We start from the raw sequence: 27047 nt of genomic DNA, 5'->3' as shown, positions 1-27047 counted from the left end.
GAGCGGGAAGATGCGAGCAGGTCCAATAGGAGTAGCTGGCTGCAGCTGCGCGAAAAGGCGAACAGAGGGAGAGAGGGGTAGAGGGGGAACGGGAGCTAGCAGTGGTGCCTGCCTGGATTATAAAACCTAAATGAAGTAACCGTGGCAGTGAGAGCAGGCGTTCTGCCCCAGCGACATTCACCACTATCATAGTCGAGGGAAAAAGATGCAAGCACGTGCGGCAGCAACGTCGCCTGCCGGGATGGAGTTCGGCTCGGCGGGAACGTCCGAAAAAGACAAAAGTGTATCCGAAGTGGCTGCGGGGTAAGTGCTTGTTGCTTGTCTACGGTGTAGGGTTATTATATAAGTGCGCGATGTCACTGGCAATAGCAAGGTTAATCGTTCGGGAGGCTTCTAACAAAGTGCTTCCCATTAGTGAAGATTGATCCGACTTATTCCCATCGTCAACAAAAGCGATAAATCATTGTCACAGTTAGTCAACATAAGATCGGACGAACCTCATTCCATTTACTCTAACGTTACCGTCGCGGGGTTATGGTGTTCATCTTGCTAGCATCTCGGGCTCCTCCACCCGACGATGCCATCCATGAATTAAAGAAAATTTACCATCCCTTCCCGAAGAAAGTTGAGAGAAACGCGCAAGATAAAAAGTGCGTCCAACCTTCGCTGAAAGTTCGTCCAATCGATAGGCGAACTTTCAAAGGCCCAAATTGCGAAAGAAGAACGAACCCATGCGTCAATTTTTCGCGCACTAAGTAAACGCATCTACGAACGATTTAAATGTGTACCGATGCGTGGTTTGTGAGCTAAAGGTATACTGTTTTACTCCTTCATGATCGATGCGTGTATTGTCTTGTCTAGAACCGCTTCTTTTTCGCGATTTTCAAGTAACTGTTTTGGCCCAATGGAAGGCCGGTTTCGCGCGTGTGCCGTGTGTCCAGAGATCTTTTCGGAGCTTTTCGGTCGACCAACCTGTCTATGGGGCAATGCATTATTTTTTGGCAGAACTTCATTGGTCCCACTAAAAAAGCCCTATAGCTTTAAAAAGCTTTCGCTTTAAAAATCTTTTTTAGCGTTGCAGAGTTTATCTGGTGCCGGGGCGACGGGAGATATCTGTCGGGTTTGAGATAAGGGCCTAGTTCTTCCGCCCCGCGCATGTACAGACGGCGTGGTTGCTTTGTTGGTGCTCGTGGTGTCAGAATTGTACAACCGCCTTCTTATCACCCTATGATGAGTGGTTCGAAACGCTGTTCGATAGGGCTGTACGGGACAAGCGGCCGCTCTTCGAAAACCCTGGATAGCTGGAGTGCGGCGCGTCGACGCCACCTAGCACACGTCCCAGCAACAAATCGCCTTTCGTGAGCACCTGAAATTGCACTCAAGCTGTCGTCACTCGCGCGCCTTGCGAATTCGGTCCGTTGCCTGAAGATGCCACATATCAAGTTTTTTGTACGCTTCCAAGCTAACCCATATATTTGAACACCTCGAGCAATGGTAAAAATGAGATATTTTGGGTAGAAAACGTTCGTTACGCTTCAGAGTTCCCGCGATAAAATTAAAAAAAAAAATCCTGCAACGCTTTGCAGGGCATGCGAGGGCGCATCCGCGACCAAAAAGCGCGGCAACGCGCACTTAACGAGTGCTCTGTCAACGCGGCGACCGGCTACAGTGAGTGTACTGTATACAGTGATAGCAAGCTCGGGTGGAAGTGAGAAAGCAACCAAAGCGATCTTCGCACAGCTGTCGCCGGCCGCCGTAAGCGTACAGCAGCTTAGGCCTGACCGTGGAAAAGTGCAAAAAATAAAAGAAAAGAAAACACAATCAACGCTATGCCCGTCTGTATACAGCCTGTCCACAGATCATGTTTTTTATGCATGCAACACAAAAGTTAGGCGAGTGTTGATAATCTGCGTCCTTCTCACAATATTCAGCACACCGTAAAGCGCTTATGTGGCCCCGTGAACGCCCCGCCGGATGTTCTAAGCGTTGTTAGCGAACAACATGGCGACACCGCTAATCGACGCTGCGCAGGGGGAAAATCGCAGCTGCGCCGCAGCAATCGTCGACCTCTTGCATCTGGCTACCCGCCTGCGTCAACCGGAAACTACTACCTTTCAAGCTCCACTACTTCCTCTTCGTTGCGGGTAAGCCAAGGCCTGCGCCTGTCGTCAGTACCGTGCAGATACTTCGTGCATCAGAGCTTGCACACCGTTGGCTTACAAACCATGGCGCCCCCCGTTTTCAAACAATAAAAAATTAGCAGTGGCTTAGCTCGGCTATGCCAGGATATACGTAGCTTGAGCTAAGGGTCAGCTGGTTGTTCTTAGCTTTCCCGGTTGTCTGGGATTAGCTTGATTATCATGCTTACTGCTGCTTCACTGACACACACACACGGTATGCGCATTATGTGACACATGTATATTTGTTAAGCGGCTCCGGCGCAGCGTCACCACTCGCCCCAGAGCTAAGCTGGTTCCACAGGCGCACGACGGTGTTGCTGCGACGCACGAGCCATCGGTTCCACACCCGGCCACCCCTCGCATGATCATCAAGTGGACCGGGCCGCCACGTGCGGAACGGAGGTCGGCGAAGACGCTGGGCGTGGGGTGTGTGTGAGAGACGCCGGGCAGAGAGCAACGTTCTGTGCGTCGTGTGACGTCACTGCTCCTCGCGCATGCGCAGCACGGCTCTCCAGGAGCCACGCGAAACTGCTCAACCTCGGCCAGTGTAGCTCACGCTACGAAACGCCATTTTATTGTGTAAACAACAGAGGGGACATTTCGGCAAACATTTTCGCCGTCGATCTGCGCACAGAGATTGACAGAACACAGAACGACGGAGAGCGCGCGAGGAGGGGTGACGTCAGCTAAGCCGGCGGTGGCTTTGGTTGCGGTGACACTGCGTTGGACGGCCTACTTGGTAGGGAGACGTTGAGGAGAAGTGCCGCGCGTTTCACATTGTACATACGCCCGAAGCGCCCGACGCACGGCGTCTCCCCCAAGGGTCTCGACACGTTCCCTCAGTGCTTGTACGCGCTGTAAAATGAAGCATCCAGCGAGGATAGGACCGAATTAATCGAGGCATGACGGCGAAAATTTAGACGCTCGTGGACAACAAAAGGAGCGACAGGCAGCAGCGGAGCAAGCGTGACCAATGAGACGGTTAGAATGCAAAGCACACTTGGAAGGTGCGTGAGGGGCGTGCGAGAAACGCCGTGTTGCGGCCTTCCAAAGCCGGAACAAGCCGTGCACCCGAGCCTCAAGTTTGCTAAGAAGAGGGATGAGATGCTCACGCATTCTTAAAGCTTCAGAACTGGGTCCTCAATTAATTCTTTGTGGGAACTGTTTAAGTATTATAAACCAGTTCTCCGCCCGTTTAGAACAAAAACTTTGGACTTGCTTCGCCATCTGGTGGACGCTACGATTTACTCTTGCTGGCGACCTACGCTTCTGGCGGCTCCGTCTCGTGCGCGCCTCAGTAAATTTGCTCAACGGCGTTTAGCGAATGGAAAATTTATAAAAAATTAAAAAGAAAAAGGTCTTAGGGCCCCCATGTGCTATGAGATGACTTATATTGCCCCTGAAAATATGTCTTCCAAGCAATGCACCCGTGTTTAGACGTGAAGCCGACTTTAAGGAGATCCGCGTAAGCTCGGTTCTTGTAAGCTGGCTTTCCCACATTCTGTGTTGCGCAGTGAAGCGTGGGCATCTACGAAGGGAGTATGATTAGAGCCCCACTTTATACTCCTCTCCACCGCCACCACCTCTTTCCTGAGTCGTGTACTCCCCGACACGCGCGGAGTCAATCTCCCCCCTTCAACTGCTCAATGCTTCACGCCCCTTGGCGGCCACCTGTGGCTGCACAAAAGAGCCTGCGCTGGGATTGCTGTAGCCGCGCTATAATAAAACGTCCCTGCCTCTACCCTACAACTGCATGTGTCCTTAGTATGCCCCGTATAGATCTGGCCACTGTCCTCCTAATCAATATAACAAATCCTTAAAGTAGCTAAACCCCAACATAAAAAAATACAAGCAGACCGCCAGCTTCGCTGGCCTTTTCCCAGGGTGGAAGGGATCTGATTTTTTGTGGTACAGAATGTTAGTCCGAAGTAACATAATACACTGTCGTGTTTCCTTATGTTTACGTTGTAATCCTGTAATCAGGTTCGCCTTATGACGGTTTTGAGCGGGTAAATTTAAAACATATTGCTCGCTATTTTTTGAGCAATATTTGGCTGAGGCGGCCGCTTTTCTGATGGAGGCGAAGAGCGAAAACGGCTCGAGATTTCGGCCTACGTTAAAGGTACCCAGGTGGTCAAAATCAATCCGGAGCCCTCCACTAAGACGCGCCTCATCGCCTGCGCTGCGACGGTGCGTGAAACTTCAAATCAATCAATCAATCAATCAATCAATCAATCAATCAATCAATCAATCAATCGATCGATCAATAAATTTTGAACAAGATTGCGCCGCAGGCAATTGATATATTGAAATTTATTTTATTCATGGTGTGACTAATCGCATTGAATTTATACTAAGATAGACTACATGATCTTACCGAATGTTTTTCATCGTTCTTTTTTTTTTCAGCCGAGGCTGGGGTCATGCCCTACATTGCTGTCGTAGGACGACAGAACGGCATTGGCCCGGCGACAATGGCAGTTATCTTCGCTATCATGCCGCTGACATCTGTTGTCTTCAAGCCCGTTTGCGGTTTCATCATCGACCGAACTCGCAACGTCACTGCCGCCATTCTCATCCTGCAAGTGGTCTGCACTTTGCTCTTCGGCGTCGCCTTCTTCTGTCCCAGCGCCAAATCCGAAGGGGCCATATTTAAAGGCCAGCTAAACTGTCTACAAGGAGAGTTCTGGGTCACCGGAAGTGTGGGATCTGAACGGTGCATTGCCACCGATTCCTTAAGCTGTACCTTGGTCGCCGGGACACATACCTGGGAAGGTGTGCTGGTCAGTTTCGCTGCGGGAATGAACAAACTGTTGGTAAACAACGCATCCGAAGCCTGCACTTACCTCCGGAATAACAGATCGTCAGAGACATTTTCAAGTGAGCTGAAGTGTTCGTGCGAAACTGAGCTGTTTCGAAACCTGAACTTTTGGATCTACAGCGTGTCCGCTGTACTCGCCTTCGCGTTCGCCACTACGCTGACCAACGTTGGAGACGCTGCCGTAAGCAACGCTCTGGGCTCGGACATAACGACCTTCGGCAGACAGCGCCTCTTCGGCACTCTCAGCTATGGCATGGCGTCACCGCTCGTGGGCTACTTGGTAGACCGGGCTAGCGACGAGAGCTACACCGACTACAGGCAAGGATTTTACGTGTTCGCCGTGGCTATGCTCCTGGACGTGATACTCATCCTGTCCGTTCCTAGAATGCGCACGGCAGAGGTGTCCGTAAACTTTTTCAAGGACATCGGGTCGCTTTTGTCGAGCCCGGAGATTTTGCTCTTTACAGTATTCACGTTTCTGGTGGGTGCGATGATGGGATTCCTCGGCTCGTTCGAGACGTGGTTCTTGGAAGACCTGGGAACACCCAAGTACCTCATAGGGCTCACCAAGACGGTGCAGTGCTTCGGTGCCGAACCCATCCTGTTCTTCTTGTCGACGTACATACTGAAGCGGATCGGCTACTTCTACTCCTACTCGGTCGCGTTTGCCCTGTTCGCCTGCAAGGCCCTCGGATACTCCTTCCTGCGGGACATCTGGGGATCGCTGGCCGTGAACATCGTCGGGGGAGCCGTGTTCCCAATGGCTTACCCAGCGATGGCAGTGTTCGCGAAGAACAAGGCTAGACCGGGAACAGCTGCTTCTATGGTGTGCATCCTTGGAGCAACCTACGAAGGTCTCGGTAAGATTGTTTTAAATGCAGAGCATTTTTTAGCCTCGCCTTTTCCTGCGTCAGACGGTGTCAACAGTTCCGCGTCCGCAGCAGGTGCGCCTCTCCTTCCCTCCTCTCTCTCAACAGCAGCTGGCGCGCGCATGCGTCGTAGTCAGCCCTTTCGCTCCGTCGCGATCTCGGCGTAACAGGTGCGTGATAGCAGCGCGGTGGGGCGTGGAAGGGTGCGCGCTGCTTGCGCATGCGCGCTCTCCCCCCCGTACTGCTCTCCCTCTACTGCGCGCGCTGCAAATATAGCGGCTAGCGGTCGCTCGTGTTTCAGTCACTGCGTTGCCCCTTCCTTCCTTGGTTGACGCTCGTGCCCACGTTTACTCGTGTCTGCTACTCCAGCATCACGGAAGAAGCGATGGAAGCAACACTGCCTTCAATCAGTACTGAGGCCCCAATGCTCTGCATTTACTCGTGTTCCCCTCGCGGGAAGGCGCGGGAATTTTTTTCGCATAACACTCCTACACATGTGAAATGTATGGCCTATATTTGTAATTTAGTAAATGGCACGCCTAACAACGTCTGGCGTCTTTGCCCACTCCGATCGATGGGTGTAAGGTCGAGGGTACGCTACTGACGAGGGTAGGTACGTATACGTGCGTAGGTGCATCATGATGCTCATCGACAAATTGCTCCTCATTCAACTGTGGGATGAGTCGCGCTCCACGTTAATGAAAAGTGGATTGGTGAGTGAGATCCTGATAAGAGACAGTGGCACGTCTTCCCGCTCCCACGGACACTAACGGAAGTGTAAAAAGCAAAGTGGAATAACTCGTCCCTCTTGACGAGCGCGTCCTCATGATCCTTCTCTTCAAGGAGGAGTCATGGCGACCCTTTCGCCGGTTGTGGAGTAGTAGGTTTTTCACTGGCTGTACGCACTTATCCTTAGTACGAACCATGCGTAAAAGCTGTCTTGGGACCAAAACAACGACAGGTAGGACGCGACATGCATGCTTGTGGTGATAACACCGTCCTCGATGGCTCTTCCTGTCTCCCGCAGGTTCTGCTACTGGCAGTTTAATAGGCGGCATCGGCGTCGACATGGTTGGAGGCAGCCAGACGTTCCGCTACTTCGGATTTGTGGCTGTGGCCAGCGCGTTCCTGTGCGCGCTGTGTTACTGCGTCCTTAACAGGACAAGGAGTAGAGCCATAGGTATTTACAACTCTATTCTTGGCCACTACAGCCAGTAGTGACTCCGTTGCCTCGTCGAGAAATATGCATTCCTCCGTTGCAGATGTTGCGATCACGGAGCCGACAACGCCAGTGCCCGACGACGGTTGCAAAGCAGGATTGTTTTTACTGCAACCGCCTCCGGGTGTCCTGGATGCCTACGGGGCGGGTGCACGGAAAGGACAAGACTGGGATTTCTGAAAGTTCCAAGCGTGTGAAGCGAAAAGACGTCTTATACGCTTCCAAATAAAGGTCGTTTTGACTGTTTTGTAGCTCGACTGCTTTTGCTAATGCAGTGGTCCAGAAAAATAAATAAGGCCTCAACCTGCAGGTGGTGCTGCTGTGTCACAAGTTGTTGAAGGCCGGAAACATCTCAACATCATGGATGAACAGAAGAAAGCCGCCCAATGGTTTCTCGACCATTGCGAGCACGCGGATGCCAATGATTTATGCTGCGTTCTTCGTATGCTTGCAGTGGCGGCTGTCAGTGGCGGCTGTCAGACTGCACTTATGAGAAAAGTTGTGAAAAGCCTTCATATGTGACAGTAAAAATCGCGAATAAAAGGAACTCCCCACTAGGGAAAATATTTTTAACACTACGTGGTAATAACGCATGAAAGCTTGTTTTAGTGCAATAAGAAGCGTTTAACTTGTTCTCCGCCACATGAAATGCGAGTTTAAGCCCCCTTTTCGCGTTCAGAATTGCAGGGGAGGAAGTGGCATAAAATGCCTTTGGCGGTATATTAACCGATCATGAAGTGGTCGTGCCTGCGCGTGTGGACTTTTTAAGCGTATATTTGAAAAGTAAAGCCCACTTTCCGATACTGGGAATCGAGTCCAGTCCCCACACCTTTCGAAGCAAAGAACACTTCCGCTCGAGCGCAACGTTTTCAGTGGTAGATACGAAGTATGACGGGGTTTTATTCCCAACGTTTGTCCTTGCAAAGTTTAAGATGCTAATCATCACGGTTCGTATCGTTTGCCTCAGCTGTAACAAAAAAAAACGGCAAAAATACAGTGTGAGCAAAAATGGAGGCTCGTATGGAAGACGCGATGCCGGGGGATCGGCCAATGGATTGTCCAAGTCCAAGCGGTTTCTTGACAGGTACAAGTGGGAGGTCATCTGGCATGACGGAGAAGCTGCTCCGTGCATACATGACACTTCTAACCACGTGCACATTTTTTATGAATAATGGCTCCGCCTGCAATGTGGATATATTGCTGTAGCTTGCTGGCTCGCTTAGCCGGATGGTCAATTTTCCCATTGTGTGCACCCAACAGCTCTCCGTGGTAAAGGTCAACTGTAATTTTTTACGCCGTCAAAAGTAAAAATTGAACATAAAAAAATCTTCAAGTTACCACTGTTTAGGCCCAGCAGTTCGGGCTGCGTGATTTCTATATGGAACCAGGTATTGTCAATCTATTACCTGGGGAGAGTTATAAAATAGTCCAATTCGTATCTAGACAGTTGTATAGGTAATTTTGAGACGCAAGGACTAGCTAGATGATATTGTGATCATCAGGCATATTGCAGGGATGTGTAGCAACCTGTTTAATCTAAAGGTTATTTATTTTACGTCATTCGGGAAAAAAATTCTGGAGGATTGTAATATTAATTTCATACATTTTAACAAGTAATATTTACACAAAAAAGGCGGGATATCAGGGTCCTAAGGAATGTTGAGAAATTGGTGAAAGCATGTTTGAAGGGACACTGAAGTTGACTGTTGTAGCTGCATTAATTGCGGGCTTTTTAACTCGGGTGGTGCGTTATTTGCCCATTTCCCGATTGCTTAGACTCTTAGTTTATCTGCAATTAGCGGCAGAAAAGAAAACACGATCTGCCGTAATGACGTCACGCTGATTCGCAATATAATTCCACGCTATCCCCGTCTTCAGAGTTTTGATGTTCACCTATTCCACGGTTAATATCGACTTTTCGTTTAATCACACGTGGGCTGTACAGGTTAAACACGTCACTGTGCGGTCTGCTAAATGTAGACCTGCGGACTTGCCAGTTTGTAGTCATAGGCCGCACCGACCGCGCCCCAGCAAGTAAATCGGGGCGGCCAACCAGGCCACCAGAGAGAACTTCAAATCGCCCGCGCTCCCCGGATGGCAATGATCCTCGTCGCTTCTGCTGAGCGGACGGGCGAAAGCGGAGCGCCGTCGTCGACGCATGGGGGCGTGTTTCTGCGCACGCCAAAGCAACACGTGCGATAGCTGCGCTTCTCCACTTCCAGGTTTGTGAATGCTTTTTTGCCCCTTTCCCTGTACTGAGAGTGTTCTTCCCTGCGGTTGTTTCTGACCACGGGTTCTGACTCATTCGAGACTCCGGGTTGCTGCTACACTTGTCGGGTCTTGCTTCACGCTGATGGAATTTCATCACTAAATAGCGAGTGTGAATCATGTTAGACTGCAGCGTGCTCTGGTACGCCTGGGGCAGCATTTGCCGTGAAACGAAGCAACGCGAGGAGTGGCCGCTCGACGAGGAATAAAGGGTGAGGATTTGTGTTTGAAATCAACCGGAAGCTTATCTCCGAGCTGCCGCTTGATGAAAAGTAGAGCTGCCGAGGAAAAAAGAAAGATTAGCAGAAGTGACCGATAACCGGAGAGGTTCAATAGAAACGCGAAGCGCCGCTGTTCTCGAGCACGATTCTTGGTTGCAGCGCGGAGGCCGCCTGCAAAAAAAAAAGGGCTAACACTATTAATTAGAGAAGATTTTACTCCTTACAACGCTGGCGCAATAACTACACACGTTCTTGGCAACGTTGACACATCGCTCGGTCGGTGTAAAGCTGGGTGTGTTTTCTGCCACGGCCGGTCTGGACGAACTCGCTCACTCGCTCCCCGGGCGCGTCCAGACCGGTCCCCTGGCGCGTCTAGACCGGCCGGCTTTTGCATAGCTTGCGCAAGACGCCGGGCACCGCCCTCTCCACTTCCAGCTTTCTTCTCGAGATGAGACATTAGATAGACGTCAGTGCACCGCGCTGCAAACGTCGACTTAGCACGGCACAAACGCTAGTAGTGCTGTGACCGGTAAAAAGCGCGAAGGCTCATGGGTACGTCGTCTGCTACCACCACTTCCGGATCAAGATTTCTCCTTTCCTCCCGTACGCCGGCGGCTTTCACGCGCGTATGTGCGTGTTCTTTATTTGTCGTAGAGTGCGTACCTTTCAGAGAAGCCCATAGGAGGATTAATCGTTGTTATTCATTGAATGCGCGATGCATGAGCGTTTTTTTTTTTTTTTTTCCGGTGGAAACAAATAAACAACACGGACACAGCGTACGGGCGGCCAGGAGGCATCTCCAACCGGAAGCGGCGGGACTCCGCGGGAGCAGACAATGAACCCATGAGGCTTTGCGCTTTTTGCCGTTCACCTATTCCTGAAATCACCAGCGTGGGCAGTTACGACTTCGCCGTCGCCAGTCACTTGGGCTAGTCCTTTTTTCCGCTGCACAGTAGATACACGGCATAGGAAGGCGTATCCCAGGGATGTCCAACATGCGGCCTGCGAGCTGGTTACAAAAAAAAAAAAAAAAAAAAAACAGCGTAGGTGCTGGGACGAACAGTAGGAAACGCTTTGGCGTGCCAGCGCACGCAAGTCTCTTTGAATGAAGTAAGGATAATTTTTGAAATGGGAAATGGAATATTGTATACACAGAATACTTGACATCAAAAAGTAAGTCATGGACATGGAAGGATTTAGTTTCCTTTCAGATGTGTAAACATTGATTAGTCGTCAACAATGGGAAACTAAACGTGCTGATAACATATCTAGAAAGGAAAAGAAGTGTCAGGGTTCAAGCACAGGTTGTGGAATAACAAGTCATACTCGCAGTTACGCGAAAGAAAACTGTCTGGTATACAAATTGTATTTCTACATGTACTTCAAGTTTCCACATGTATCAAGCTCATGGCCGATGCACTGATTTCCTGTTCCCCTGGCTGTCACCAAAGTGCGCTATAGTGCAGGACATAGTGTCTGACCCCAAAATAAAAAGGAGTAGCACTTGTATTGAAATAGGAGGAGGAGGAATAAATGTTTATTTGACGTGCGTTGGTGCCGCTGTTAGGCCACCCGCTTGGTGGGGGGCGTCCCTATGGATGCCTGGAGTTCCTACATTGCTCCCGCAGGGAGCTGTATAGAGGCACTCTAGGGATGCCTTGACCTTGGTTGGCAGTACCGGTCTTCCTCACCAGTATGTGCTGGTCGGTCGCCGCAACCTTGGCCAATTTCCCTAAGTGGGTATGCTTGGCTTGACAAACGTACCCAGGGTGCGCTGGGCGGTCGTCGCGAGGCACGCACGCACGAGCGCTCGACATTTGCTTGGTTTTGTTGACTGTCGGGCGGTCGGCGGAGGGCCCGCGCTCACTTGCGCGCGCATGGCCTTTTTTTTTTGGTATTTTCAACTGCGGACACGAAAAATCACGATTCGCTGAACAGCTTTGCTGTAAAACAAACAAACTATATGACTCTTTCTTAAAATCACGGAACATTTCTACCCTCGTTTTTTACTAGAAAATTCGGAACCGGGGGACCGCTGCGCTGCGCAAGGCGAAAACCAATCACTACCACAAGCTATTTCATGAGGCTCAAAATTCGCGTCCAGATCATGTCTGGAAAATTATCAATGATGCCCTGAGTGCCCGCAAAGCCCCAAATGATGAATTTGAAATGATTGTTAACGGTCAGTTCCTCAATAATACTGCCCTCTCCGAACACGTCAATGTTCGTTACATCAACGCCATTTCTAGCAACTTCCGCCCCAGTGTTTCATAGTATACCGTGTTCAGTGCGACATCCCTGATACCGCGTTCTTACAGCCAGCAGACTACTCTGAAGTCTTCTCTGAAGTCTGCTGGCTGAACTCTCTTCAGTCCGTCAAAAAGAGCAAAAGTGTTGATGTTGAGAATATACAAATACGCCCGGTCAAACATCTCCTCGACCTCATCTGCCACTACCCTGTTCATATTTATAACCTTTCTCTAGAAACCGGTTGCTTCCCAGCTAACATGAAGCAAGCGAAAATGTCGGTAAATTCAAAGGAGGAGACAAGAATGACGCCGCCAACTACAGGCCTATATCGACCCTTGCAATTTTTTTCAAAGGGTTTAGAAAGAAATATTCTGCCTGAATGCTTTCTTTCTAAAACAACAAATTTTGTCAGAATGCCAGCATGGCTTCCAGAAAGGCTGTTCGACCTAGTCCGCCCTCTTAGTACAAAAGGAATTAGTGATAAAAAACATTGAAGCAAGTAGACTAACTCTAGGAATATTTTTTGACTACAGCAAAGCTTTTGATGCCCTAAATCACAATATATTACTTCAGAAATTATATCAGTGCGGAATTCGTGGGGTGCCGAATTTACTTATGCAATCTCATATCAACGGACGGGAACAATGCATGGCGATAAATATCTGTCAGTCGTCATTTCAACAAATACGTTGCGGTGTGCCACACGGAAGTTTTTTGGGCCCTTTTTTGTTTAATGTACACGTGAATGACCTCATTTTTATCGATAACAGTGCGCGGTTTGCTTTGTATGCTGACGACACGAGTTTGTTTTTGTCCTCAGGAAACGTTACTGACTTGTTCTCTGCTGCAAATGCTGTTCTAGATAAACTGCGCGAGTGGTCCGAAGCAAACTGTTTAAAAATTAACGCAAAAAAAAAATCAAAAGCCATCTTGTTCACACCAAAAAATAAACGCGTATCCCTTAGGTAAGAGCTTTATCTATAGGTAATTCTAAGATCGATCTAGTAGAACAACACTAAGTTTTGGGGGTGGTGGTTTCACATCGCATGCGCGGGGATGCGCACATTCAACTGCTAACCAAACAATTATCTTCTGCTGTTTGTGTATTGCATCGGTGTCGAGACTTGTCCCCACTCAGCACCAAACTTCAAATTCACCGCTGTATTTTTATATCGCGTTTAAACAACTGCACGTTAGTTTGCGGCACTACAACAACAACAAAAAAGCCGTTTCACTCAATGTGCAAGCTGTCGGAAGAGCAGAGCAGTGATTCGCCATAATGGGCTGTAGCGCCGTTATCCGCTCCCTGCTACCACCCAATGCAATTCAAATTTCGCTCCACCCGCCGTGGTGGCTCAGTGGCTAAGGCGTTGCGCTGCTGAGCACGAGGTCGCGGGTTCGATTCCCGGCCGCGGCGGCCGCTTTTCTGATGGAGGCGAAAAGCAAAAACGCCCGTGTGTGCGAGATTTCGGCGCACGTTAAAGATACCCAGGTGGTCCAAATTAATCCGGAGCCCTCCACTACGGCGCGCCTCATCGCCTGCGTTGCGTCGGCGCGTTAAACCCCAACAATCAATCAATCAATCAATCAAATTTCGCTCCTTCGCAGTGATCGCGCGCTCCCCGCCTGACACTGCGTCAGTGGGAATTCTGTTCATTTTGTGCATGCTTTTCCTCCCGCACGTGCCGCGTTGCACTGCCACTTTTTTTCGCTTACTATCCTAAAAACCAACCCAACGCGCGTTCCTATCTAAATGAACGCGAGCGCTGTCGGTTAATTACGTATATTTTGCCTCAAATGTACCTACAGTTTTCTTTGCGCTAAACGGGGAGATGTATGACATGCGCCAGTGGTTCACGAGTTTCGAACGCTCATGACTATATAAACCGCGTGGCTTTCGAAGCCTATGGGTTACGCCACGACGACAGCTGGTATACGACGGAACGCCGTGTCGCTCTTCTTGAGTCCAGCGAGCGAGCTACGACTACAGGGCGAGCCCCTAAAGTGCTCTGCACTTAAAAGGAACATTACCACCCTATTTTTGTTAGAGAAGAAGGTCGTTCGCTGCACTAACAACGTACACTACCTTCACCCCACCCGAGCACTTTTCGCCCAGCGTAAATTAATAAGAATCGATAACCTATATGATTACCGCCTGATCTACCAATCGTACTTTTCTTATGCTCTCTATCAGCAGTTCCTGTAACGAATATCTTGCCTAACAATGCTGACCCAGAATTGCTTAACTCGCCCGCCTGATACGTGGGCAGTACCATTTCCCCGAACGAATTACTTCTTCCAACCATCGGCACTTAACATCCCGTTCATACTATAGGGCGGAGGTTTACGCGACATGCACTTCCTGACGCTTATGTCAATAGATAATAGTTGAGTCGAATATTTTATTTACGTATTTTTTCGCTCGGTTGTGTTTACATTCTTTCACTAAGAATGTCTTTCACTAAGAATGTCTTTCACGTTCACTATATTCTTTCACTAAGTTTTGCCTGCCATTGCCTGCTCCACTTTTGTTGTAAAGCCAAGGCTGCTGTTACACAGATGTATTTTTTTATAAATAGATTTACTGTATTCCGTGATTTCATATATTTTGTTTTTTTCAATTAACATTTTATGCATGCTTGTCGTCGATGCTGCTATTGGACATTCTGATCCCATCAAGCTGCGTCTAGCAGCTTTTATGCCTGGGTGACCTTCAACATTGTAATGTTGAATATAATAAGATTGATTTGATTCAATTTGATTTGAGTGTTAGCCCTTATGGTATCTACTCGTATGTAAGTGCATTCTAACACGTCCACTTATAATAATAGCGCTCCTTATACTGGTCATTCAAATTTCAGTAATTTAGGCCACTCAAATTCAGCTGAAACTCGTCGTTTACGGCACACGTCCACCGCGTTCGCGTCATTAAGAGTGTTCCTACCCCTGCCAGTCACAGCGCCGGTTGCCCCCGTTATCACATTCTGCGCAGCGGAGTCTGAACTCCCAACGGTGATAACGAAATGCGACAAAGATAATAGAGCACATCACCAGAGAAACTGTAGCCACTGTAAAAGATAAAGTGCAAGGCCTCGAATAAAATATATCCTTCTATGGCGGGGTTGCTTAGTGGGAGTCTGTGTGTTCGATGGCACCGAACGTTGGTCCGGGCATGCGTGTTTCGGTTGGTTTGAAGAAAAAGCCAAGACGTTTAAGACGTTTGCGGAATTCAAAACACCGACATGCTATATACTCAGCGGGGGAAGCGGAAAGGGAGGAAAGAAAAGACCCATGACAACAAGGCCGAAAAAAAAAAGGAACAAGAGGAGGATTAAATTTCATTTTTAGGCACAACAGAAACAGAAAAATCAGGACGCCCAGTTTGTGTGAGTAGTTTGTTGAAACAGTGGGAAGATCACAATGTTGTTCTGAAACATTTCAGTGACACCAATCTCTTATAAATGATACAAATAACGAAGCTAGTACTTTTGCGTTGAGCTGATGGAGAGGCTCAATTTCGGTGACGCCAATCTCTTTTTAAGTTCATTGGTCCTGGGTTTGGTCGTTCTATAAAGACGGCACTGACGGCACCTCGCTTGCATTTATGCGGATCCCGCGGTTTCCCTAGATCCGCTGTTATCGCAGCAAGGGTTCGTTGACTTTGTGAGCGCTGCGTTGAGATGTAGTCGGTTGTATAACGTCTATAGTCAGCCCGGAAGTATCTCTGGCAGCTTAATCCTGGCCTCAAGGTCTATGTGGTGCAAGATGCATTGGTAATTCCCTGGAAGAAACCTCGGACGGTTCAATTTCGTTAAAACAAATTCCTTCGTTATAGTTGTAACATAATGCTTGATGAACAAAATCTTCCTCACGTCACTCATTTGGAGGCCCCTGCGAGCTGCTTCATCAGCTTTCTCTTTTGCTAGAACACGAAAAAAAAAAGTCACTTTAAACGGACAGCAAATATGCTTTGTTTACGGGAGGTGGGGCAGCCTATAACCTTTATTAATTAGCGTCGAATACCTCGCAGTTTTCGAGTATCGATCGAAGCGATTGTCGGACAATAGATTATTTGATCAGATATATCCGGGTAAAAAATTGAATATCCGTACATGCATGCTTTTTTGTGTTTCCGGATGAGAAAAAAAAAAGCACCTTTCAGCGTACCGCGTCTCGTACCAGTAATAGCTTCCTTGAAATAATCAATGCTGGAAGCCGTTTCAGCCGTTCGGGAAGGGCGCTGAAGTAGGCGAAATGTCCTTGCAAATAAGAGAGACCAAAGCTGTTCTCACTGCTTTTGGAGAAGTGGCGAGCGAAAGAGGAGATGGATATCTAGTTGTACTATACGGCTGATATGCTGCTACGTGGAAGTGCTCCTCCGGAGCCATTGTGTCGGTGTATCCGCCGGGAACCTTATCTAAGAGCAGTTGTCAGCAAGACAAAGATTAGCAGTGTCGCAGGCTGTCCGCACGCATTATTTCAGTGATATCCTCTTTTACATTCATTAATTCATACCAAAAAATATTATGCAGCCCACCAACATTGCCATGCACCGCATGGGACATCATCAACACGACTCACAAGACGTTCGAGACGAGTCACAGCTGAGCGCCGCACATGACGATGTACAAGAAGACGGTGAAAGGTGAGCAGTTTGTTGCGCAACGCGAGAACTTGGCAGCGTTGCCTTGAAGCAGCGTTTGAGCTTTATAGCCAGCACAGGACGCTATTTCAAGTTCTTCAGCCATGATTGTGCAATCTTCAGAGAAGATGCATTGTTTGGGTGAACAGTGCAGCTTGTCCGGCTAATTCCGTGGCGCAGGGCGGGGATCTTAGCTGCGCCGCAGCCGTCGGCGAGCTCTTTCCCATGGCTTCCAACCTGCGTCAACCAGAAGCTCCTGCCGTTCAAGCTGCACTACTTTCTTATCGTTGCAGGTAGGTCAAGGCCTGCGCCTGTCGTCGGTACTATGCGCGCACTTTTAGGTGCGAAGCACCGTAGGACCTCGCAATGTCCGTCGCGTAGGCGTCCGTGCGCACATCAGTATAAACCGAATATGTGTATGTCAAACCACCTAAAAGGTTGCAGAACGCGGCAAAAACGCAAAAACCATAACTATCAACGCTAATTCGCGAAAAAAGGTTAGAGAGAGAGAGAGAGAGAGATGCACAGCCCCGTGTAAATCGAAACATCTGTGAACAGAAGGTTCACAAAAGGTTAACAACAACGAAATAAAAGGTTTACAAAAGGTTAGAGAGAGAGAGAGAGAGAGAGAGAGAGAGAGAGAGAGAGAGAGAGAGAGAGAGAGAGAGAGAGAGAGAGAGAGAGAGAGAGAGAGAGAGAGAGGTTGAGCAGTTTCGCGTGGCTCCCTTGAGCCGTGCTGCGCATGCGCGACGAGCATTGGATTGGATTGGATTGAAATGAATTAGATTGGATTGAATTATTTCGGATTGGATTGGAATTGTTTTTACTGTACGCACGCGTTGTCACTCATTTACATGCGCGAGTGGGCAATGCCACGGGTGATTTACGGTAAGAACGATCCCCAGTGCTTCGCCCACTCGTCATGATTCACTTCGTGGAGATGCGTGAATTTTTTTTTACGACGGCACGCGCGTTGACCGTCCACCAAAGGTCCACGGCTTTTTTGTGCTGCATTTTTCAACCTAGGCAGTTAGTCTATCTCACAAGCTACGTGTAGCAGGACCTAGGTCAACTGGCGTACTGTGGTGGTGCCATTTGCACGATGTCCTTCCAAGGCCCCCAGTGCTTACAGTCGCTATTCTTCCTCCATGGCATCCGAATGTCACAGTGAGTTATTAGTTACACGCAGCTTGTGAAACGGATTGTAAATAATCGTTTGCTTGTCGGTGACAGTTCATTGCGTTCCTACGGCTAACGCCGAACATTTTATCGTTGCGTCTCAGCCGCCCCGCAGCAGTGCTGACAAACGCTTCCATTATTCTTCGTTACTGGGAGCACTGCGAGAGCAGTTCTTATCGCCGCCACAAAAAGTCATTCCGAAGCTCGCTCACTACAGCACACGCATTTCAATGGCGAAAGCCATTTTTATGCACGGTTCGCTATCGTAAAACGTCGACATCTCTGCTAGTCTTTGCCTGACAGAAAAGCGCTGATGCAGTTCCTGGCAGTCAGAAACTGCTCTCGCAATAGACATTCTATGGACAAGAAAGACATAGGGAGCTACTCCTGAGCAATTTTGAGTACCGTAATTACCCGATTCTAACGCGCACTTTTTTCCCGGAAAAATAGGTCGAAAAATCGCATGCGCGTTAGAATCAGATACGAAACCGAAACTGCCGAAACAACGGAAATTTCGTCCCGCCCATCGCCATCTCAAGATGGCGCCAAAGATTTTAGCAACGATTTTTCGGACGCTGGAAGCATAGGCATGGTAGCATAGGCGCTTAGGCTTTTCTATTGGCGTTCACACAAACCGTCAAATCGTTCCACTTGCGCGCTTGATAACAGAAATGGCAGCAGCGGCTCTCACGCGTTAAAAACGAGCGGTCGGCTGAAGCGTGCGCCTCTGAAGAAGCTCGCAGGATGGGCGTGCGAGGCGTGGGCCGCGATTCCATCGAATATGGTTGAACGTCCGTTATGAAGTGTGGCATCGCGAACGCGCTTGACGGCACCAAGGACGAGATGTTGTGGTCAGCGGAGAGCGACGAGGAGTGAGATGAGTGAGATTACTCCGAGAAATAAATCGCCCTTTTCTCTCGCATTGGTTTTTCTTGCTCACAAAGTTCCGTGCGCGTTACAATCGGAGGTGCAAGTTTTTTCGGTTTTGTTGCCGGGAAAATCGGGTGCGCGTTAGAATCGGGGGCGCGTTAGAATCGGGTAATTACGGTAGTCCAAATTATTAATAATACCCCGACTACAGTAGGGTCTGAATGCCATCATCATCATCATCACCAGCCTATCTAAGCCCACTCCATGGCAAAGGCCTCTCCCATTAACCTCCAATAATCCGGGTGCTGTGCTAACTGCGAGCAATTTATTCCCGCAAACTTCTTGATCTCATCTGCCCATCTAACTTTCTGCCACCCCCTGCTACGCTTGCCTTCTCTAGAGATATGCACTCTGTTACCTTTAATGAACAACGGTTATCTTGCCGTCGCAATGTCATTTGACTCAAATGGGGTGCTTCGAATGCCATTCAGAATCCGCCGTGCTCAATTTCAATGACATTTGAAAGCTTTAACAATCGCTCGCCGTGATGCATGGCGCTGCTGCTGTCGAGTTCTGTTTTTACACAATAATGCAACAATCAAAATTATCGGCAGTGTTTGGCATTAAAATGATATCAAATTATCAATAGCGTAAGCTTTGACACGGTTTTTGCTTAATTCTGAATCGCAATCGAGCTTTTTGTGCTGTCTGGCCACACTGTTTGTCGCTTGCTCGCACTAATACTGAGAGTACGGAATGTTCACATCTTGATATCACGATTTAAGTGAACGAGAAGTGAACAAAGTCCAACAATTTTGTTTGTTTTAAGTACGCCAGTAATAATGTATTTGTTTATGCTGACTTGGAACGCTGTGCGCGAGAGTGCTAGAAATGGCATTTGAGAGACCAAATGTCTCTCTGGGTGCTCATTTGGCTCGAATGTCATTTGAGCCGAATGGCATTTCAAGACCCAGTGGAGCAGAACAACTTTGCATTTGAGACAAATTACATTTGGTTCAAATGACAGTCGGACGCTATTGTAGCAGGTGTGTAAGAGACCACATATTCGTCGCTTTAGAAGAGGAGGGCGCGTTCTCGCCGAAATTAGCCACACTGTTGCGCACGCGTAGGTGTCAGAGAGCTCAACGGTGGCTGCGCGGATCGGAATGGCAGATGCGCTCACATTGTCGCGATGAACTAGACACACCGCAATAGAATGCAGCACGTCTTGCCCTTCGAAGTCGTTCGAATGCACATGGGGATTCACTGGTGCGGCAGCTGAAGACAAAAGGCGTGGTCACGAACAAATAACAAGGAGGCACTGTACTGTTGAAACACCCGCTGAACGCGCCGCTCGCATGGAAAGTGTTCGCGTAGCGATTCGTCGTCGTTTACAGTGTAGCAGACACCCATAACACGAGGTTTTACGTACCGTCGGTTACGCACCTGGTTCGGCAATTCAACTGCTCACGTCTGTTGGATTCGTGTTTCTGGTTACGGGTTTTTCTGAAAACATCTTTATAATGTTCACACACACCCACACACTCATAAGCACACACACACAAAAAAAATCACGGCTCCTATTGTTTCCGCCTAACATGAAAAATGGCGAAAACCGATGAAGCCCCAGGAAAACAGATCTGCTGTACGATATCGCTATCATAGGAAGCTCGGCATAAAAGTGAACAGACAGCGAGTAATTTTGCGGGAACTCTACAAGGGTGCGTTTAGATAAGAATGCGGAGAGGATTTCGCTGTAAATCTTTGGATATTCGCGAGGAGGAAATTTTGCTTTCTATATCACTGATCGCAGTGGCTTCATACCTTGCTGATGTGTCAAGGGGGACAAGAACTTACCTTGATTTTTATTTTCCGTTGCCCTCAGGCGAGGGTGGCGTCTTTCCCTACCTTGCTGTCGTTGGGCGACAAAATGGAATTGGCCCGGCGACAATGGCTGTTCTCTTCGCCGTCATGCCACTGACGGCTGTTGTCTTCAAGCCCATCTGCGGTTGCATCATCGACAGGACTCGAAACGTCACTGCCGTCATTCTTGTGCTGCAGGTGGTGTGCGCATTATTCTTCGGTGTAGCCTTCTTCTCCCCCAGCGCCAAATTAGAGGGAGCGACACTCAAAGGACACCTGGAGTGTTCGCAAGGACAGTTCAGTGTCAACGAAACTGTAGGACTAGAGAGGTGTGCTGCCAGCGATCCTCTAAGTTGCACCCTGGTTGCGAAGCAGCATGTCTGGGAAGACCTGGGCGTGCTTTTCACACCAGAAACGGACATTCTGTTGCTAAAAAATGCATCCGAAGCCTGCACTTACCTCCGTGGTAGTGACTCTTTGGAAACATTCCCAAGTGAACTGAAGTGCTCGTGCGAAACTGAGCTGTACCGAAACCTAAACTTTTGGATCTACAGCGTGTCCGCTGTACTCGCTTTCGCGTTCGCCACTACGCTGACCAACGTTGGAGACGCAGCCGTGAGCAACGCGCTGGGTTCGGACATTGCGGCCTTCGGTAGACAGCGCCTCTTCGGAACTCTCAGTTACGGTATGACGTCGCCGCTCGTGGGCTACTTGGTAGACCGGGCTAGCGACGAGAAGTACATCGACTATAGGCCGGGATTTTACGTTTTCGCCGTGGCTATGTTCCTGGACGTGATACTCATCCTGTCCGTTCCGAGGATGCGCACGGCAGAGGTGTCCGTGAACTTCTTCAAGGACATCGGGTCACTTCTGTCGAGCCCAGAGATTTTGCTCTTTACAGTATTCACGTTTCTGGTGGGTTCGATGATGGGATTCCTCAATTCGTTCGAGACGTGGTTCTTGGAAGACCTGGGAACTCCCAAGTACCTCATAGGGCTCACCAAGACGGTGCAGTGCTTCGGTGCCGAACCCCTCCTGTTCTTCTTGTCCACGTACATACTGAAGCGGATCGGCTACTTCTACTCCTATTCTGCTGCTTTCGTCCTGTTCGCATGCAAGGCCCTTGGTTACTCCTTTCTGCACAACATCTGGGGCTCGCTGGCCGTGAACGTTGTTGGGGGAGCCGTGTTCCCTCTTGCTTACGCAGCGATGGCTGTGTTCGCGAAGAACAAGGCTAGACCAGGAACAGCTGCTTCTATGGTGTGCATTCTTGGAGCGACCTATGAAGGACTCGGTAAGACTACATTTTCATGCAAAACTTTCACACGTGGGTAAAAATGATTTATGATCTTTATATTCCTGTCTTCATTTTTAATTCAGCCATTTTCATGCCTGCACCGTTCAGCCGTTGCGCTTATTAGGCATGTTTCTGTTCAGGATAACGGTTATATGGAAGGAAGCTGATGTGGTTGTTGGTATTTATTTATGAAAGCGTGAATGCGGCTAACCTAGAAATGATGAAATAAATAAAAGACGCAATGCTGTCACACGAGGTTCTTGGTAGATATGAAGCTAATAAATAGAGCGGCGGTTCCTGTGCAGCCTTTAGAGCGGCTGCTCTCGGCGACAAATGCAGAAGTGATGGCCTCGAAGGCGAGCCGCGTTTCTCTTCTAAAGATGCGCCATTTTTAGGGGGCATCACGGGAGTTATTTGTGAGGCTTTCTGGAACTAAGGAAAAAGCGAAAGGTCCAGGGACTCTGGATTAAAAAAAAAAACGGAAGCTACGTTGGGGATTTGGATCCCTTTTATGAGCTTCACAGCGTCCATCGGCTGTTCGGCATGCTGTTAACAGCCGGAAACCGAACGCATTGTGGCCAGTTGACCATACCGCCTTAAATGTCTGCGAGAACTATGAAGGACTCTAACCAAAGGGATAATTTTTATTTTTTGTTTCTCTCCTAGGCTCTGCAGCGGGCAGTTTAGTAGGCGGTTTTAGCGTTGACATGGTTGGAGGCAGCTTGACCTTCCGTTATCTCGGATTTGTGGCAGTGGCCAGCGCGTTCCTCTGCGCATTTTGCTACTGCGCCCTTAACGCTACCAGGAGGCGAACAGCAGGTAAATGCTATACCTGCTGCTATAACTTCTCCGTGCTATACGTGTGTTGTGGTCAAAAATGAGCGTGTCGCCGATAAACATATGTCTTGCTTTCTTGCAGATTTCGGTGAAGGTATCGGCGACGCCCGTGTGGGTAACAGTCCCAACGCATAAACGTATGTACCGTACCAACAACCCTCACGTTTGCGGCGTGCGTTTACGAACAGTACAAGCTTGGATTCTTGGAAGTGCTGTGGCGTGCGGGCCTCTGGGGGACCTCTGCGGCCATTAAGAACTCTGGCGCGCCAGCGCACCCCTGTCGCTTCGAAAAGACATTGAGAGGGGAGCCAAGGCTGAACAGAGAAAAGTGATTTAGACCGCCCTCTGTGTGTCCGGTCGGTAAAATAGGAACACGTGTGCGCCCCGGCGAAATCGGGGGGACAGCGGGTCGCGGCTTCAGCGGAGGCCGAAGGCCGGCTTTTCGGAACCGCGCGGCCGTGGCGGTGCGCGCGACTCGAGACCTCCGGAAGAGACAGAAGAGGGAGAGTCTTCCCTGGGCAGCGGTAGTGAACGGCTGTCCTCGGAAAGCTCGTCCGGACGACGAAAGGCCTGTGGTCTCGTTCGTTAGCATGTAGCCAAGAATCAACGTCCATTTCATCGTCACCGGTCCGCAGTCTGGCCTTCCTCACAACAGTGCCTTGAAGGCGAAGTGAAGATAGTGACACTAAGCATTGCTTCAAATAAAAAAATGCCCCGAATTACTTCCTACGCCCCTTTAGCAATACAGTTCCTCAGGAATGCAGTGTGCATCTACTACGCATATTGTTACGCGGTAGCAGAACAGATGAGGCGAGCCATGGTTAGGAATGAAATGTGCAAGGTGGCCATGGTGCAGACCAGGCCAGGTAAAGTGCCCCACCCAGCATCGTCGTCGTCGCAGATGTTGGTGCGCGACGCTACGAGCTGCTGCTGTATTACTGGTCTTCTAATAGCGTTACGTGACCCCCTCCTCGAAGTATGTTACAGTATGCACCACATGTTACAATATGTTACAATATGCATCACATGTTACAATATGTTACAATATGAATCACATGTTACAATATGCATCAGATGTAAACTTTCGGCCATCGCTGAACGCATAAATTGGACATTCCCTTGGTTTCGAAACGAAAGACCAGTTCTACTTGACACCCGTCCTGCTTACTTACGACAAAATTCCTCTAACCCTCCGTCTTGTTCAATTAGTAAAAGCAACCCGGGTTACTCTCCTGCATTTCATATCCCGCAACCAACTGCTTTCCACTGCTATTTCCCACCCCCAGGCACGGTGGTAAAACTTCGCGCTAACACTAGAGCAGTCTGAGCAAGGGGCCCCCGGGTTGTTCATTTCAATAAACGTGTTAAACAAATTCCTCGGGACGCTTAAGTCTGCTTACATAAGGTGAAGGCCTGGCGATACTTATTAACCGCTTGCTCACCTGCTTCATCGTATTTAAAACCTCTTTCTTCTTTTGTGTTTCCTTGTCTTTATATATATATTTATGGTCTCCGTAGCACGCATATTTCTGCCCCTACAGGTCTTTTAAACGAAATAGGAATTTCGAGCCCGTTTCTTTCTCTCGAAAAGTGCTTTGCATTGGTTGTGCAGTCGTTTGGTGACAGACCCCCGTTTGCGATGACTTAGAGGCGGCTTTAGCTCCATGACCGTCGAGGAGCAAGTGTAGTGTGCGCTGCGGTTTTACGTGGCGGGCAGCTTTTACAGAAGCCTTGGTGGCGACCGCACCATCGACCGTCACCAGTCGACTGTCAGCGGGTGTGTGCGCAATATAATCAGTGGAGACGTGTTTTGCAGACCTCGCCTTTCTATTAGGTGGTTTGGCGGACATGGCTTCCGCAGGTTTCTACCGCATGTCTATCCGTATGCAGCCGGAGCGTGCGCTTCAGTTATCGTCTGCTCGCAAAGCAGTTTCGAACGAAGCGTTGCATGACCGTGTGTTTTGTTTATCAGCGCGGCGGACAGTCTACCTCGCGGGGTTGCGTAGCGCGCATTTCTTGTGAAAACGTTACTGACAGGATAGCTTGTATACGCATAACATATGCTGTCAAGGAGACAGTCGACGCAGCGATAGTCGGTTGACGTGGTGTATTCGCAGCGTTGAGGTAACCCAGGTCGTTTCTCGCGCATGCACCTTATGGGGTTCATCTTCTTCCCCTGGCACGTCTTTGGCGCATATCCCCGTGTCTGGATTGGACATAATCCTGCCTTCCTCTTCCACATGGTCGAGGCTGTGACGGCGAATACCCGATAGCTTGATGGCCTGTTGCATCTTTTCATTATCTTCTCTACAATACAATGAACGACGCGTGCCTATTGTGAGAGGCGATCTTAACACCTTTCAACGGGTTTTGTACGGCGTCACCGTCGTGTGGTAGGAAGCAGAACATGGAAAGCGAGTAAAAGGGAGAGCTAAGAATTGAAGCAACCGCGTGATGCCAGACGGAGGGTAAGCGGGAGTGGGAAGGGCGCGAAGGAAGAGAGGGTTGTGAGGGACTGAACTCTACGAAAAAAAAAAAAAAACGGCTGTGGAGAGCTTCTTCGAACAAGAGCGGTGAACAGCAAAATGAAATAAAACAAACAACCCTGAAAAAATTTTTTCCTTGTTGCTATTCCTTCCTTCGTAACACATGTCCACTTGGGGGATGGGCCCGGAATTCGGACCTTTGAGGAACTAACGTGCCCGGTTCGTAAAATTAGTAACACTGTGGATTCGAGCAGTAACACTTGTAGGACAGTGCGTGCAGCGTGCACCTGAACGTGATGTCACGGGAGTAGGACCCCGATTCTAGGGAGGCTGTGGCGTGTTCCAGACTGCGTGCACACTGAGACGAACAAATGAAAGAGAAGAAACTGACGCAAACACGCAACAGCAAAAAAAAAAAAAAAAAAAGCCGTTTAAAGTAATCCGTGGCAAAACAAAAAGAAACGAAAGCGAGTGAAAAGGCGCAAGTACAATAAATTAAAAAAAGAATTTGCTAATACATCTCACCGGGGTTTCGCCTTAAAAGCACGTAAGCAGACTGGACCGCGCCGAGGAAATTTTGTGTCGAAAATCTGAGGGTTTCGATAACGTAATACGAGCAGCAACTGTTTTGAATGTGGCGCGCTTTCATCACCCGCTTTCTTTTTTTGCCAGTCGGTCATAGTCACGTGATTGCACTGTGTGCCACCAACGGCAGAAACTACTTCTTAGGACAAAAAAATTCCAATCAAAAAGCTCATATGAACGCATGAAATAAAAAAATAATGTGGACTTTGCAGTGAAATGCAGGTTAATAAATTAAAAGTACAATAAAATGAGGAAATTGGATTTGCGTGCCCCCCGTAGCCACCAGTGTAGCAGGGGAGCGAGAGAAAGCACTGAAAGATGCGCCACGCTCTAGTCGCGCATCCTTGGTGCGCGCTGCCCTGGACCGATTACGTCACCTCAATAATCAGCAAATAGCATGAATCGCATTTTTAAAGCGCTTTAAGCCCGCCTTGAAATATTCCATTACGTGAAGGGGCGGGTACAGAGCTCGTTGATTCCCGAGTTTCGGTCAATCTCGGGCCTTCTGGAAAAAGCGCCCCTGGTCAGCTTTCACCTTCGATGAGTGGAATGGCTCCTAGTTTTCTTTCTTCCACTTTTTTTCTTTTTTCTTTCCTTCCTTTCTTTCTTTCCTTTCTTTTATTTTCTTCTTTCTTTTCATTTCATTTTATTCCTTCGTTCGTTCGTTCGCTTGTTCCTTCCTTCTTTACTTTCTTTCTTTCTCTCTTTCTTTCTTCCTTTTTTACTTTTCTTCCTTTCTTCCCCCCTTTCTTTCTTTCTTTCTTTCTTCCTTTCTTTCTCTCTTTCTTTCTTTCTTTCTTTCTTTCTTTCTTTCTTTCTTTCTTTCTTTCTGTCTTTTCTTTTCTTCCTTCTTTTCATTTCATTTTATTCCTTCGTTTGTTCGTTCGCTTGTTTCTTTCTTTTTTCCTTTCCTTCTTTTTCTCTTTCTTTTCTTTCCCCTTCCTTCCTTCCTTCCTTCCTTCCTTCCTTCCTTCCTTCCTTCCTTCCTTTCCTTTTCCTTTCTTTCTTTCTTTCCTTTTCTTCTTTCTTTTCATTCCATTTTATTCATTCGTTCGTGCGTTCGCCTGTTCCTTCCTTCCTTCCTTCCTTCCTGCCTTTATTTCTTTCGTTTTCCTTTCTTTCTTTCTTTCTTTCTTTCTTTCTTTTCTTTACTTCTTTCTTTTCATTTCACCTTATTCCTTCGTTTGTTCGTTCGCTTGTTCCTTCCTTCCTTCCTTCCTTCCTTCCTTCCTTCCTTCCTTCCTTCCTTTCCTTTTCCTTTCTTTCTTTCTTTGCTTTCCTTCTTTCTTTTCATTTCATTTTATTCCTTCGTTCGTGCGTTCGCCTGTTCCTTCCTTCCTTCCTTTCTTTCTTTCTTTCTTCCTTCCTTTATTTTTTTCCATTCTTTCTTTCTTTTCCTTTCTTTCTTTCTTTGCTTTCCTTCTTTCTTTTCTTTTCATTTTATTCCTTCGTTTGTTCGT

General features: G+C 48.4%; 2 protein-coding genes across 4 annotated transcripts; both read left to right on the top strand.

Annotated features, from left to right (window-relative positions):
* The first annotated feature begins 115 nt into the window (after positions 1 to 115).
* On the top strand, positions 116 to 7372 carry LOC144151914 (major facilitator superfamily domain-containing protein 6-A-like). Of its 2 annotated transcripts, XM_077683085.1 has the most exons (5): positions 116 to 303; positions 2032 to 2144; positions 4590 to 5861; positions 6898 to 7050; positions 7133 to 7370. In XM_077683085.1, the coding sequence occupies exons 1-5, from the start codon at positions 206 to 208 to the stop codon at positions 7267 to 7269; spliced, it is 1773 nt and encodes a 590-aa protein (XP_077539211.1). In that variant the 5' UTR covers positions 116 to 205; the 3' UTR covers positions 7270 to 7370. The 2 variants fall into 2 exon arrangements, with proteins under 2 accessions (XP_077539211.1, XP_077539212.1); XM_077683086.1 differs by lacking the exon at positions 2032 to 2144 and having other exon boundaries at positions 140 to 303; positions 7133 to 7372.
* A 1718-nt stretch (positions 7373 to 9090) lies between these two features.
* LOC144153693 (major facilitator superfamily domain-containing protein 6-like) lies at positions 9091 to 25010 on the top strand. Of its 2 annotated transcripts, none has more exons than XM_077685369.1 (6): positions 9091 to 9311; positions 16361 to 16473; positions 16651 to 16763; positions 20405 to 21676; positions 22346 to 22498; positions 22599 to 25010. In XM_077685369.1, exons 2-6 carry the CDS (start codon positions 16376 to 16378, stop codon positions 22649 to 22651), a joined length of 1689 nt encoding a protein of 562 aa, XP_077541495.1. In that variant the 5' UTR covers positions 9091 to 9311; positions 16361 to 16375; the 3' UTR covers positions 22652 to 25010. The 2 variants fall into 2 exon arrangements, with proteins under 2 accessions (XP_077541495.1, XP_077541496.1); XM_077685370.1 differs by lacking the exon at positions 9091 to 9311 and adding an exon at positions 9318 to 9569.
* Positions 25011 to 27047: the final 2037 nt, after the last annotated feature.

Source organism: Haemaphysalis longicornis, unplaced genomic scaffold, assembly GCF_048455015.1.
Source record: "Haemaphysalis longicornis isolate Haplotype H1 unplaced genomic scaffold, Haemaphysalis longicornis Haplotype H1 scaffold_9, whole genome shotgun sequence".
NCBI lineage: Eukaryota > Metazoa > Arthropoda > Arachnida > Ixodida > Ixodidae > Haemaphysalis > Haemaphysalis longicornis.
This window is presented reverse-complemented; position numbering and strand designations above follow the sequence as displayed.